The sequence below is a fragment of the Saccopteryx bilineata genome, chromosome 12 (genome assembly GCF_036850765.1).
Source record: "Saccopteryx bilineata isolate mSacBil1 chromosome 12, mSacBil1_pri_phased_curated, whole genome shotgun sequence".
NCBI lineage: Eukaryota > Metazoa > Chordata > Mammalia > Chiroptera > Emballonuridae > Saccopteryx > Saccopteryx bilineata.
The window spans coordinates 39462461-39477187 of NC_089501.1; the positions used below are offsets into that span (position 1 = coordinate 39462461).

The following is a 14727-nucleotide window of genomic DNA, read 5'->3' on the forward strand; positions in this document are numbered from 1 at the left end:
CTGCAGTTGAAAACAAAAAAAAATCAGTACAACAAGCACAATCGTACATGCAGTTTACTCAGTGTCACAAAACGACCAGAAACTGTAGTTCGCATCACAACTGCTGTTAACTAAGCTAATATCTAGCTAGGATGCTAGAGAAATGAAAAATACAAGTAGGCCCCTAGGCTTACTTAATTTTATCCAAAATACTTTGAACTTCGTGGATTAGTTTGCGGGCCGCACAAAATTGTTCAGCGGGCTTCATGCGGCCCGTGGGCCGCGAGTTTGAGACCCCTGGTTTAGACTATGTCGTTAGCTTTTAAGAAAAGGTTGGGACCAATCCATTTTACTTTAGATGACATATTACTATTCTCATTCTTGATGCCTTGGTGATTCTGTTAATGCTATTTTGTAGTTTCATGTTTTTTCATTCGAACTTGAAAAAGGCTCCGAGCTTATCCTAATTATTTCATACTGTCCATGCAATTTCATATGTCTGAATTTCAACTTGTTAAAATCAGTGAAACTGAAATCAAAACTGAAAAGTTGCTGTGCAATTTTTAAAAACTGTTGAAATGTCTTTAAGTTCCATGATAATGAAATGTACTCCTTAGTAGTATGCGTATACCAAACCATTTAGGGCTACTGACTTATATATTTAAGAAATAAATCTTGCTAATGCAGGTGCTATCCAACAGTGACTGCTGTACTTACACATGATCCAATTAATGATTTTAATTATCCTACTAATGTGCCAAATGACTGTGTTGTTTCTGATTTCCTCTTTATATTGCTTTGTTTTCCTCTGTTCATAACTCATTCATATTTATAGTTAACAGTTAAAAATGTAATGTTAGGAGTATTTGTTAAGGAATTAGATAACACTGCCATCCTAGATTGTAAGTTGACCAAAAATAAGAGATTTAAAATCAATATAGTTTTGTTTCTTTATTTACAGTTCTGTTTGGTGTTTTGCTTAAATTGCTAAGTCATTAGAAATTGGGTATTTTGGCCTTTAGCTTATTTGGCATCATGGTATTTTTTTATGTTTCACCCTCATTATATGTTTAACTTTGTGGATCTTTGGTTTTAATAGAAGGAGTTTTATGAGCTGAAGTAGTAAAACAATTTATTTTTACTATTTGGCTGTAAGACTGTGAGGATTAGCATTTCTGAAGTCTAGATTTGTTTGCACCTTAGCCTTATTGTTCCTTGTGATTTGCATTAATGAGAAAGAAAAGACTTTCAGTCATATATCAATATTTTGAAATTCAATAGTACATAGGCGTCGGTATTCATAAGAATATACAGTTTGAAATATGAACGGGAATGTAGAATAATACACATGAATTTATATGTAGATATATAAACACAAGCAAAAAAGACTAAATTTTGTTCTGTATGATGTCTATATTTGTTCTCAATAAAGGAATTAAATGGAGGAAAATTTAAAATACTTTCAACCTTGGTTGGCAAAATAGAACTCAAGAAGAAATCATCTGATGCCAGCTTGCCAGCTTACACAGGAGTTATCAGGGCTTTGGTGGAAAGTCACAAGGGTAGACTTACCTCAGGGTAGATCTCATAATTCAGGAACACTTGACAAATATTTTACTCAGTTGTATTAGTTTGTGGGGAGCAAACGAAGAACTGATTACTTATTAGCCTTAAAATAAATTTTCAGTATTATTCTACTGTTACTTGATAGCAGCATAACAGAAGTATAATTTTGAGTATTCACACATCCACTTGCCTGTATAGGTTGAGTTGTAAAATATTTTTCATGATAACTCATCTTCTTAGTTTTACAAAAATGATAATTTGAGGAATAGGCTTAGTTGGACATGTGAGTTCGTATTTGCTTGTTATAATCAATCCAGAAGGATTTGGGAAGGAGAGACGTAGCAGTGGCTTTTGTGGTTCTCTATCTCTTTTACATTTGCCATTTTCTTCCCGTTGGTTAAGTAGTTACAAAGAGAGTACACAGAAACACAGCAACTAGACAGCAAAAGCTAACCCCTGGACAACATTTACAGTAAGACAAGGTAAAGAGATACCCCCCAAATAAATCCAAGTGATGACAAGCCACCAACAGTCACAAAACTTGCAAGAGGAAATAAAGAAGCAAAAGTGCCTGAGCAGTGGAAAACCCAAAATAGTCCACAGGTCTTCAGGGGAAATCTCAAAGGGCTGGTGTGAGAGCAGAACTGTGAACTTGTTAGGAGTCCAGATGAGAAAATCTTAATGTGCCTGAGTGCCCTGAGTCTCTGGACCTTCAAGACCTGACCTACCAGGCCTTTCTGCTAGGACAGAGCCTCGCACTGGATGAACTGGTAGGAATGACACCTACCCGGAGCAGGCCAGAACAATGGAGACTGAAGAAAGAATTGGTTCAGTCCAAAGTAGGGCCCAGGGCTAGGAAATCCCCAAACCCAAGTGCCCGATTTTAGAATACCCCACAGAAGCAGAAGAAGAGGGAACTCTGGAAAGTTAGAAAAGCTTTTCTGAACTCCACTTCATTATAAAAGTTTTGGAAAATTCATTTCAGAAAGAAAATAAAATTGAGCAACAAAAAATATCAAGATCAAATTTCACATAAAGCAACAGAAAAAAAAAGAGAACAAAACAATACCATTGCAAATAAACCATGACAGAAATGGGTGCTCATTGATAAGGCAAAACTATAACCTACTATTTGAGAATAAGCTATGAACCCTTAAGAAAGTGATATAAGACATGGAATAAAAACATAAATCATTATTGGAAAATTTCAATAATGAGGTAACAGAACTCAGGAAAGAATTAGCAATAAGAAAAAAAGCCCTCTACAAGTCAAAATACCTGAGTTTTCCAACAGATGACATAGTAAGGAAGTGGCAAATATGGAAGAGAAACCTGTAGATTAAAAGTAAGTTAATTAACCCTGACCGTGGTGGCACAGTGGGTAACAGTCAACCTGGAGAGCTAGGTTTGCTGGTTCGAAACCTGAGGTCACTGGCTGTGAGCACAGGCTTGTCAGCACCCGCTGTCATGAATGGGGGTCATCCACATGATCCCAAAACTTGCCAGCTTGAGTCAAAGGTTGCTGGCATGAAAAACCTGAGGTCACTGGCTTGAGCAAGGGGACAGTGGCTCACCCTGGTCAAGGCATGTAGAAGAAGCAATCAATGTACAACTAAAGTGAACACAACTATGAGTTGATGCTTCCTATCCTCTCTTCCTCTCTCTCTCTCTCTCTCTCTCTCTCTCTCTCTCTCTCAAAAACAAACAAAAAGCCCTTAAAAAACAACTATCGAAAAATAAAAGATATTTTTTTAAAAATATGCAAGACTATAGTATCTAGAGATAGACATTGGAATGGTAAAACTATTTTGAAAACATAAAAAAGTTATTATTATTGCCTGACCTGTGGTGGCGCAGTGGATAAAGCGTCGACCTGGAACGCTGAGGTCACCGGTTTAAAACCCTGGGCTTGCCTGGTCAAGGCACATATGGGAGTTGATGCTTCTTGCTCCTCCTCCTTTCTCTCTCTCTCACTCTCTCTCCTCTCTAAAATGAATAAATAAATTAATTTTTTTAAGTTATTATAAAATGAAGATAATGCTTACTTTGGAGTGTGGGAAGGGCTTATGACCGGCAGGAAAGCCTTGGAAGGGGCTCTGGACTGTCTGGCATGTTCAACTTCCTGACTGGATGGTGGTCACCTTAGAATAATTCATTAAACTATGCTTTTGTTCAGTATAGTTTATGTATGTTTTATTTTACAGTAAAATGGATTAAAAACAAATCAGTCACAAACATTAAAAAAATTCTAGCTCTTTATATTTCAGTAAAAAGGGAGTAAGAAGAATAATATAAAAACAGCACAGTTGACATGCAAAAAAATAACCCTTGAGGGAAGGAAGGAAAGGAGGTGGAAAAGTAGATGGGGGAGAGGGTCCTCATTATAAGCAGCAAAGCCAGTGACCTGCAGTGCTCAGCATGGGAGAGACTGGCCCCTTCCTCCCAGGGTCGCTGCTCTGTCCCACCTTGTGCTCCTGCAGCCCCTGGGGAGTGGCCTTGACATGTTGGTTGGCATCTGACACCAGCTCTTTTTTTTTTTTTTCTGACAGAGATAGAGAGAGGGACAGATAGGGACAGACAGACAAGAAGGGAGAAAGATGAAAAGCATCAGTTCTTCATTGCAGCTCCTTAGTTGTTCATTGATTGCTTTCTTATACATGCCTTGACTGGAGAGGCTACGGCAGAACAAGTGACCACTTGATCAAGACAGTGACCTTGGACTCAAACCAGCAACCATAGGGTCATGTCTATAAGACCATGCTCAAACTGGTGACCTTGGGGTTTTGAACCTGGGTCCTCTGCTTCCCAGTCCCATGCTCTATCCACTGTGCCACCACCTGGTCAGACTGACACCAGCTCCTTGATGCAGGGCAAGTTCTGAGTCACGATCACGTTCTCCTGACAGTCATCTGAGAAATTTTCACAGGTTTCTTGGACCGTATAGGAGGCTGTGGCCCTCACCTTGGCTTCACAATCTTTCATCAGGTTGTAGAAGGTGGGGACTAAGCCCATCTTGGTGATGACAGGCCGCTCAGCTTTCTGGATCTCTGTGAACTTGTCAGCCACCATGTGTCAGCGCACCAGGCCTTGTTCTCTGCAGCCTGGCCCTGGGTGGGCATCACCAGGACCTCCAGATTCCCTGAGGGCAGGAGCTGGGCGATGTTCACGATCGCCCCCACAGGGCCGGCTCATGGAGTCCTGCTTGTTAGAGACCAGCCTGGAGAACATGAGGCAGTCTCACTCCTGACATCATCCAGCTCCAGCACCTGGGCGAACCCCCCCAGCTTGGAGACTGGGGCCCCACCATACAGTGGGGTGTCGTCTGAGTACAGGTTCCAGAAGTACTGTCCAAGTTCTGCCATGACAGTGTTGGACAAGCAGCACTAACAGATGGAGAAGCGGCCACAGGCCCAGGCACAAGAGGTGAACCAGCCACAAACCGAAGTGGGCCTCCAGGGCAGAGGGCGAATGCTCCTGCGAGATGTCAAGAACTCCACCGCCTTGTCCTGCACCATGGCCTCGTCCTCTGTGGCCACGACTCTCGGGCAGCAGCAGGCAGTGCCCTACCCCGGGCCTCCCACTAGAATGGTGAAGGTGCCCAGCTCTTCTGCCTGGGCCAGCAGGACTCATCCTCCTCATAGATGGTGTCTGTAAGGAAGTGCAGAAGCTTGCTGCATGTCGTTTCCACCCCGAGGGCCAGGGCAATGGTGGGCGGCTTCTGCTGCTGAAGTGAGGCCGTATATCCTCATTGCAGAGCTTGTGAATAAGCACAGAGATGGGGTGGACTGAGTGGCTGCCATCTTGTCTTGGTCAGTTCCTTTCAGCCTGTGATGGAGGCAGGAGGCTTCTTGCCACGGAGGGGCGGGGCCGGATGTAGGACGGAAGACCGGAAATAGGGAAGGCCTTATCTCGACGTTAGCACAGCTAGAAATTTTAACTTTTCTCTTTCTTCTCTAGATAGGATATCTAGTTGTAGATGGATTGTTTTAATATAAATTTTGCAAAAATCAGTCACAGGGTATCTCAGTAGAACTTTATTTAAAATGAAGGGAAAATTCAGAATGTAATCATAAGTATTTCAGTCAGTGGCTATGGGTGTTTTTCTCTCCCAAGATTTGAAACTTTTCTTTTTTCTAGCAGTGACATATGGTGAAAAGACCCAAGTTTGCAAAGAGCAGCTTTCTCCTTACCGACCTTGTAGGTCTGAATCCCTGAAAGTCTTAGTGTCAGTTTCCTTATGGGTCATAAAAGTGATAATAATTTCACTGTCCTTGATGGAAAAAAGAGATTGTAGCAAGGCTATTTTTAAGTTGCAAAAGTCTATGCCAATATGTTACCCTTGTTTCATCTCGCGAGAGCTACATAGTCTTTTGTTCTCCTTTCCTTTCTTACAGCAATAAGTGAAAACCTAGGCTTTCAAGAAATTCATGGATAATTTTAAATATTGGATAATTTGTGTAATGATGAGTGATCCTTTCAATTTCATCTTCATATCATAATATAAATAGCCATTTGCTTTAAAAAGAAAAAGAACAAAGTATTATAACCAGTATGAAGATAGAGTTGAGTTTGAATATAAATATTAATCATGATAAGTGGGTAGTTCTCTTTTTCATTTTTTACCAAACCTTTGCTCTAGCACTTTAAAACAGAGAACTATTAGAAATGGCCATTTATTAGAAATGGCCATTACGTAGCAAATTTGACCAAGTATGTATAAATATCTTTTGACTTTTTTCATGAGAAAATAGGCTTAATTCATTTTCTTGGAAATGAATTAAGCGTAAACTAAAAGTATTACATTCTGCTAGCCTGAATGTAATACCTAGTTCCCTTGGGATGAATTATTTTTCGCTTTTTCTTTTAATATTGCATAAAGTTTATGGCAGTGCATTTAGTACCTTAAGATTACAACTGTTGGTGGTAATTTTTTTCCTTGATATGAAAATTGATTAGGAAATAAAAATGTGCCATTTCTGTGTGAGAATAAACTAACTTTTTTCAAATATTAAATTTGAGCATTATCAGAAACTTAAATTCTAGTCCCAGCTATAACTTGGGAGGCAAGTGTGTGTTGTATGTTTGTTGATCAGTTGGTTTTGCTTTATTCTTAAATATATTTAGCTAAAGAGTGTATGTATTATGTGAAATTGTACTTGCACGTTTGAATGATGTGTCATATTTTTTCAAAGCAGGAGTTCATACTGAATCTCAAATATAGATAAGCTGGAAGAACATTATGCCAAGTGAAAGAAGCCAATCATAAAAAAACAACCTATTGTATGATTCTGTTTATAAGAAACATCCAGAATAAGCAAATCCATAAAAAAGAAAGTAGATCAGTGGTTGCCAAGGACTATGTGAAGGAGACAGTATATGAGGGAAATGACTGCTAATGGGCACAGGCTTTCTTTCCTTTGAGATGATGAGAATGTTCTGGAATTACATAGTGATAGTGTTTGCACGGTTCTGTGATTATGCTACAAATCACTGTATTGTACACTGCTCTAGCTGAGCCAGACTGGGAAAGCAATCTGGTACCTTGTGCATATGTTTTTTCCTTCTCCCTTCTCAGAGGTGGCCAAGTTGAAAACCTGGTTTGGGCTTGAACACCACTGACCTAAAAAACTAAAACTTTTATATTGTTATACTGTCAAATGTAAGTGGCCCAAGTAAAAGCTAGAGCCAATTATTTTATTATTTTCCTGTATAGTAACAATGTTTTAAGCACAGAAGTAGGAATAAATTGTTTTATAAATGCTTATGATTACATAGAGGCCTTCTTTTTGCATTTCTATCATGAAAAGCTTCCTTCCTTTTTGTGTTCTTTGCCACAATATTCAGGATAAATATATCCATAAACTTAATGATCTGCAGTTGTCATACCCATTGTAAAAGACCTAAAGGTCCTTTAGGGTAAGTGATATGTCTTCTTGGCTTTATTCAGAGCCCCAGGCATTTCTTTTCTAGAAACTTTTTTTATACCCAGCTATATTCTGCATATTTCTCCTATTCTGCCTAATTAATTCTTAATCCCCCCAAACCATCTCTTTTTTTTTTTTTTATAACAGCCCTTCTTCCTCTACAGAGAACATTGCATTCCTGCTCTTTTCAGTAATAGCTTCTTTTCTATACTTCTTCTTTCTATTTTGGGAGATCTGTATCCATAGAATTAAGGGTCATTATAGAGTTTATTTTCCGAGTTAAGAAAAGATTGGACATTGTAGGTCCAATGGCAAAGCCTAGTAATACTGTGAGCTGTCCTCACTATTCTTCTTTTCTTGTTAATAAAGTGAAAATTGATGAACTTTAGATTATGCATAGTTTGGGCTTTTTCATGTTTTCTCTCTACTTGCAAGCTTAAACAATCAAAAGTTCCTTAACTGTTTGCGAGAAGCAAACCTACTTAGGTGGGATAGGAGCAGATAGGAAGTAACACAACTACATAAGTGTTGACTAAGAATGTAGTTGTTTTAAAAAAATAATTATGTACGTTTCAGCTTCTGCTTGCAGAACTATATTGTGTACGTCCTAGACATGCCTGTCATGAAGGAAAGGAGACTAGGGTAGGTGCAAGAAAAGGGGGCCAGGCATCAGGTAAGCCAAAATACTTAGCACTCAGTTTGTTGTTATAGAAGAGCTCTCGGGTCTTGTTTTATAAAGAGACTGGACAGCCAATGAAGAATCAGGTGACCAAGGCTTTAAACTCAGTTCTGTGCAGATAATGTCAGTAGTTTAACTGCATCTTCACAAGGACTGAATGAAGTTGATGTCTGTATGTCATATTGCAAATAAAACTGCAGTTGGTGATAGAGAGTAGAAAACTGGGGCTCAGAGGACAGTTCATGGGGTGGGATGAAGAGTTGGGCTTTGAGGTAGATTTTAGCCCCCCCTGTGAAATCCATTTTACCTACTAGCGTTCATCCTCCCTTACCCACAGTCTCTTCCCTTCATCCCCTGGCAGTCACGAATCTACTTTCTCTTCCTATGGATTTGCCTATTCTGGACATTTCTTATAAATGGAACTATATAACATATGGATATTTGTGACTGGTTTCTGTATCACTTAATAATAAATGATTATTAAACATAATCATTTTGAAATGCTAAGAAAAAAATGTTTTATATCACCATTAAACATTTAGTCCATGTTGATCTGATCCAAGATGGCAACAGACTATAGGTGGATGTTATACTCACCTTCTCCCAAGACCAAACTGGAAGTTCAACTACAATATAGAATAATCAACCTGATTAACCAATTGAGGACTGAATAGAAGTCTGATAACCAAGAATTTACAGAGGAAGCCGCATCAAGGCTAGTAGGAAGCGTGAAGATGGAAAAGGGCTGACCCCACTCCCATGGGTCGTGGCTGAGGTCCTGCAGGGAAATCTCACCTGCAGATGTTCCCCCTGAGGAGCTTGGAGTCTCAAACCCATGCTGGGTTCCCCTATCCGGATACCAGTACAAGGAAGAAGTGCCCACATAATATCTGGCTGTGAAAATCAGCAGGTCTTCTGTCTGTCAGGGAGATATGGGAATCTGCTAGAGGCACAAGCTCGCTCCTAAAGGGTCAACACAGTCTTGAAAAAGAAGATCAAAGTTGGAGGAATCATGGTACCTGATATAAAACTACACTGCAAGGCCATAGTAACCAAGAAAGCATTGTTTTGGCATATAAAGACATATACCGGTAAATTAATAGGACAGAATAGAGAGCCCAAAATTAACCCACACCTATATGGTCAATTAATATTTGACAAGGAGGGCAAGAACATAAATGGGTAAATATAGTCTATCAATAAATGGTGTTAGCCCTGGCCGGTTGGCTCAGCGGTAGAGCATCGGCCTAGCGTGCGGAGGACCCGGGTTCGATTCCCGGCCAGGGCACACGGGAGAAGCGCCCATTTGCTTCTCCACCCCTCCGCCGCGCCTTCCTCTCTGTCTCTCTCTTCCCCTCCCGCAGCCAAGGCTCCATTGGAGCAAAGATGGCCCGGGCGCTGGGGATGGCTCCTTGGCCTCTGCCCCAGGCGCTAGAGTGGCTCTGGTCGCAATATGGCGATGCCCAGGATGGGCAGAGCATCGCCCCACGGTGGGCAGAGCATCGCCCCTGGTGGGCGTGCCGGGTGGATCCCGGTCGGGCGCATGCGGGAGTCTGTCTGACTGTCTCTCCCTGTTTCCAGCTTCAGAAAATAGCAAAATAAATAAATAAATAAATAAAATAAAATAAATGGCGTTGGAAAAATTGGACAGGTATGTGCAAAAATATGAAATTAGACCACCTTCATACACCATACACAAGAATAAACTCAAAATGGATTAAAGATTTAAATTTAAGACTCAAAGCCATAAAAATTTTAGAAGAAATCATCGGCACTATTTTCTCAGAAATTTCTCATAGCAATATAGTTTCTGATATATCTCTTCAGGCAAGGGAAACAAAAGAAATAATAAACAAATGGGACTACATCTAACCAAATAGGTTTTGCACAGCAAAGGAAATCATCAACAAAATGAAAAGACACCCCACTGAATGGGAGTGAATCGTCAGTGATACATCTATAAGAGATTAATCCAAAGTTTATGAAGAACTTATACAACTCAACACACACACAAAAATATATCCATTTAAAAAATGGGCAAAGGTTTATTCACTCGTCTACTGATGGACATTGGTACATATACACAGTGGAATACTATGGGGCCATGAAAAAGAAGGCAATCTTACGTTTTGCGACAACATGGATGGACCTGTAAACTATTATGTTAAGTGAAATAAGCCAGGCAGAGAAAGAAAAATATCATATGACCTCACTCGTTTGAGGAATCCAATGAACAATGTGAACTGAGGAATGGAATAAAGACGGATGGGATCAAAGGAACCAGAGGGAAAGTGGACAGAGGGAAAGGGGATGAGAGGACGGGACAATCCTGGAGGGAAGCGCGGAGGGCGTTGCGGGGAGCGGGGCAAGGGGGATGTTGAGGGGTACACGGGGGAATGCATTCAGAGGGACACTAGAATCTATGTAAACACAATAAATTAAAATCAATTTTAAAAAATGGGCAAAGGACCTGAATAGTCACTTCTTCAAGGAAGACATACAGATGGCCAATACACATATGAAAACATGCTCAGCATCACTAATTATCAGAAAAATGCAAATGAAAACCACAATGAGATACTACCTAACACCTGCCAGAATGGCTATGATCAATAAATTAACAAAAAATCGTTGGCAAGAATATGAAGGAAGGAAACCCTGGTGCACTCTTGGCAGGAATGCAGATTGGTGCAGTCACTATGTAAAAGAGTATGGAGGTTCCTCAGAAAATTGATGACAGAACTGCCATATGACCCAGCAATTCCACTTCTGAGTATATGTCTGTAGAATCCCAAAACACTGTCTTAAAAGAATATGTGCACCCCTATGTTCAGTGCAGCATTCCGTACATCAGCCTAGATTTGCAAGTGATCCAAGTGCCCATAAGTAAATGAGAGAATAGAAAAAGCAAGTGGCTCATCCTGTTGCCTTTTTCACCCAGCCTCCAACCTCCTCCCCTCTGACCACTGTTAGTCTGTTCTCTCTACCTGTGATTCTGTTTCTATTTTGTTTGTTTACTTTATTCTTTATATTCCACGTGTGAGTGAAATCATACGGCACTTGTCTTTCTCTGGCTAATTTTGCTGAGCACAGTATTCTCCAGGTTTGTCCACGCTGTCACAAAAGGTAAGATTTCCTTCTTTTTTACAGATGATATATTATGGAATGGTACACCCGAAACATGTACTTTTATTAACCATTGTCACCCCAATAAATTCAATTTATAAAAAATAAAATACAAAGAAGTGTACACAATGGAATACAACTCAGCCATAAGAATAGAAGGAAATCTCACCTTTTGTGACAGTGTAGATGGACTTAGAGAGTGTTCTACTACGTGAAATGAGCCGATCAGAGAAATACAAATAGCGTATGATTTCACTTACATGTGGAAGTTAATGAACAAAATAAACGAAAACTAAATAAAAACAGATTCATAGATGCAGAGAACAGGCTGACAGCTAGCTGTTAAGAGTGGAGGAGTTTTATGGGGGGTGAAAAAAGTGACAAGATTAAGTAAAACAACAACAACAAAAAAAAAAACAACAACTCATAGACACAGACAACAGTATGGTGCTTACCAGAGGGAGAGGGGCGTGGAGGGAAGTAGAAGAGAGTAAATTGGGTTTAAATGGTAACAGAAGGAGACTTGATTTGAGGTGGTGAACACACAATACAATGTATAGATATGTATTATGGAATTGTACACTTGAAACCTATATTATTTTATTAACCAATGTCACCTCAATACCTCAATAACTTCAATACAAATTATAATTAAATAAAAATAAAACATTCAGTTTATGTCAGAATTATATATGGTTTTATGGTTGAGAAAGGACAAAGAAATTGACCGTATTTTTTACAGTCTAGAGTAGGAGTGTGGCATGCTCCTTCTTTCTTATTACTGCTCTCTCTTTTTCCAGAATACAGTATATGATAGCCTGTGTGAAGTCATTATCTGCTGTACAGCTCACCTTCACTTCTTCACTTCAGCTCAAACTGTGTAATATTTATAATACTGCATAATCCCTAAATGTTTAATAGTCAACTGCAACTTGTTTTAAAGATAAGAATCAACCAAAAACATAACCAAAACTAATTTTACTTTCTCATCCAAGTTTTTAAATATTGATCCAATAAACTAGTTATAGGTTTATTTTCAACAGGAAATAAGAAATTGTAAGCTAATTGCTGGGTATATGTAATGATGTGCCCTGATTACCATGTGTTTCTGACATTGTGTGTTATTCCAAAAACTCATCAAACTACTGAAACTGTTGTCACTTAATGGCATCAAATTGCATCGTCTCTAATTTATCGTAGACCATTATCTCCCTCCATTTTAATGAGAGAAGTGTAATGTTTTCAACCTCGTAGACAACATCTGGAGAAGATGTACGAGACTTCACAAAGGTGCTGAAGAATAAGTTCAGATCAAAGAAATACTTTGCCAAACATCCTCGGCTCGGCTACCTGCCAGTCCAGACAGTTCTTGAAGGTGACAACTTGGAGACGTAAGTTTCACTTGAATATTAAAACTGCTATGTACTCATATCTGATACTGTTTTTTTATTATGTTAGTGACAGAAGAGAAATTGTTTGATACCAAAAACTATTTGTGCTTTGGTAAAATGTTTCATTTTAAAAGAGGTTAAAGTAAGCTTAAACTCGATCTTCACAGCATAAATTTTTACTATATGCTTTGGACAATCTCACAGCTAAAATTTCAGGTTTAACTTTGTCCTAGTTCCTAAACATTAAAAATATATGTTCATGAGTCCTGGCCAGTTGGCTCAGTGATAGAGCACCATCCTGGTGTAGGAACGTCCCAGTTCGATTCCCAGTCAGAACACACAGGAGAACAATCATTCCCAGTCAGAACACGCAGGAGAACAATCATTCCCAGTCAGAACACACAGGAGAACAATCATTCCCAGTCAGAACACACAGGAGAACAATCCATCTGCTTCTCTGCCTCTTCTCCCCTCTCATCCTGTCCTGCAGCCATGGCTCAATTGGAATGAGTTGACCCCAGGAGCTGAGGATGGCTCCATGGCCTCCACCTCAGGTGCTTATAAGAGCTTGGTTACTGAGCAACAGAGTAATGTCCCAGATGGGCAGAGCATTGTCCCCTAGTGAGCTTGCCAGGAATGGTTCCCAGTTGGGGCGCATATGGGAGTCTGTCTCTGTTATCCTTCCTCTCACTGAAAAAATATGTGTGTGTGCACACGCGTGCTTGTGTGTGTGTTCATGTGTTAACCTTTGCATTGGTTATCTATTTTCCTTTTAAAAATAACTATGTTATTATTTGTTCTTTTATTATTTTATTTATTTTCCATCTTCCCTCTTTGGGGGATGTTTTACTATTTCTTATAGTATATTTCACACTTATTTTATGTACTTCTAATATAAATGTACTAATAATATCTAACCTCTTGCTTCAGATAGTTGCCTATGCTAAAATCTAATTAAAATTTAATATTACAGTTGAAAATTTTTTTTCTTGAACATGAAGACAGCAAAATAAGATAGTCTTCTATAGTACATGAAATAAGCACAACTTCTTTAAATTTTATAGTTTGAGTTACAAGCATAAATGAAGCAAAGTTTCAAAATAGCAAAATTACTATGGGATTTAAAGTAAAGAAAAAAATAACAACACATAGCCTGAAATGAAAAACAGAATTTTGAAAACAAGCCTGAACAAATGCACAATTATGCATCAAGATAAAAAATGGAAATGATTTTCCATCTTGAATCTTTAAAATACCAGCATAGATATGACTGCCAAAGCAATATTTTTATACTGAATCTTGGGGAATATTAACTTTAATTGCTAATCATCACCAAAGTTCCTAGACATAAAGAATAGTGAGATTCTTATGACAGAAAGATGCCCTTTTAAATCACTATAAGACCAGCTCAGAAATGTGAAGTGTGGAGATTTTTTTCACATTATACAGTAGAGAAGGTTATAGAAAGAAGTATAAAATGTGTGTCAAGTACAATTTTTGTGAATTCAAACTTTCTTTAACCTTCAGAACACAGAGACATAATCTGGGAACAGTAATACTCTAGTGAATTATAACATTCCTTGCCTCAAAAATGTCCAAGTACAGGGATAGACTGTTTGGTCTGAATTTTCTGCATATAAAGCCCTGTAGACCAGAGGCTCTGATACATTTATGTGCATATATATATATATATATATATATACACACACACACACACACACATACATACATACATACACATATAATTATATATGTATTTGAAATTGCTAAGAAGTAGAAGAAAGTGCAGAGCCAAAGCCCAGTGGAAATCTTCATCCTGCTATAGGAAATATATGGGTGTGCATAGAGAAAGAAATACTATATAATGCAGCTGTATATATAAATAGATTCAAAGACACCATGTACACATTTAAAGCATATGAAAAACATCAAACTTTTTGATAACTTTGCTTGATATTAAACTGTGTGCAATTAAGATCTATTCCTGCCATTCGTTATTTTCCATATTACACTCTAGAAAAAAATTTACTGAGGAAAATACAGTTCAAAGAGCTATTCAGAG

At 38.7% G+C, this 14727-nt stretch overlaps 1 protein-coding gene and 1 pseudogene across 7 annotated transcripts in view; one reads left to right on the plus strand and one right to left on the minus strand.

The window, feature by feature from the left end:
* UTRN (utrophin) overlaps positions 1–14727 on the plus strand; it is a 510071-nt gene that overhangs the window by 468694 nt on the left and 26650 nt on the right. For all 7 annotated transcript variants that reach the window (XM_066248060.1, XM_066248061.1, XM_066248058.1 and 4 more), the window contains one exon: positions 12529–12665. In XM_066248060.1, coding sequence (XP_066104157.1) covers positions 12529–12665 — 137 coding nt within the window. The remainder of the gene's footprint in view (positions 1–12528; positions 12666–14727) is intronic.
* LOC136316421 (serine/threonine-protein phosphatase 2A 65 kDa regulatory subunit A alpha isoform-like) lies at positions 3927–8985 on the minus strand (annotated as a pseudogene).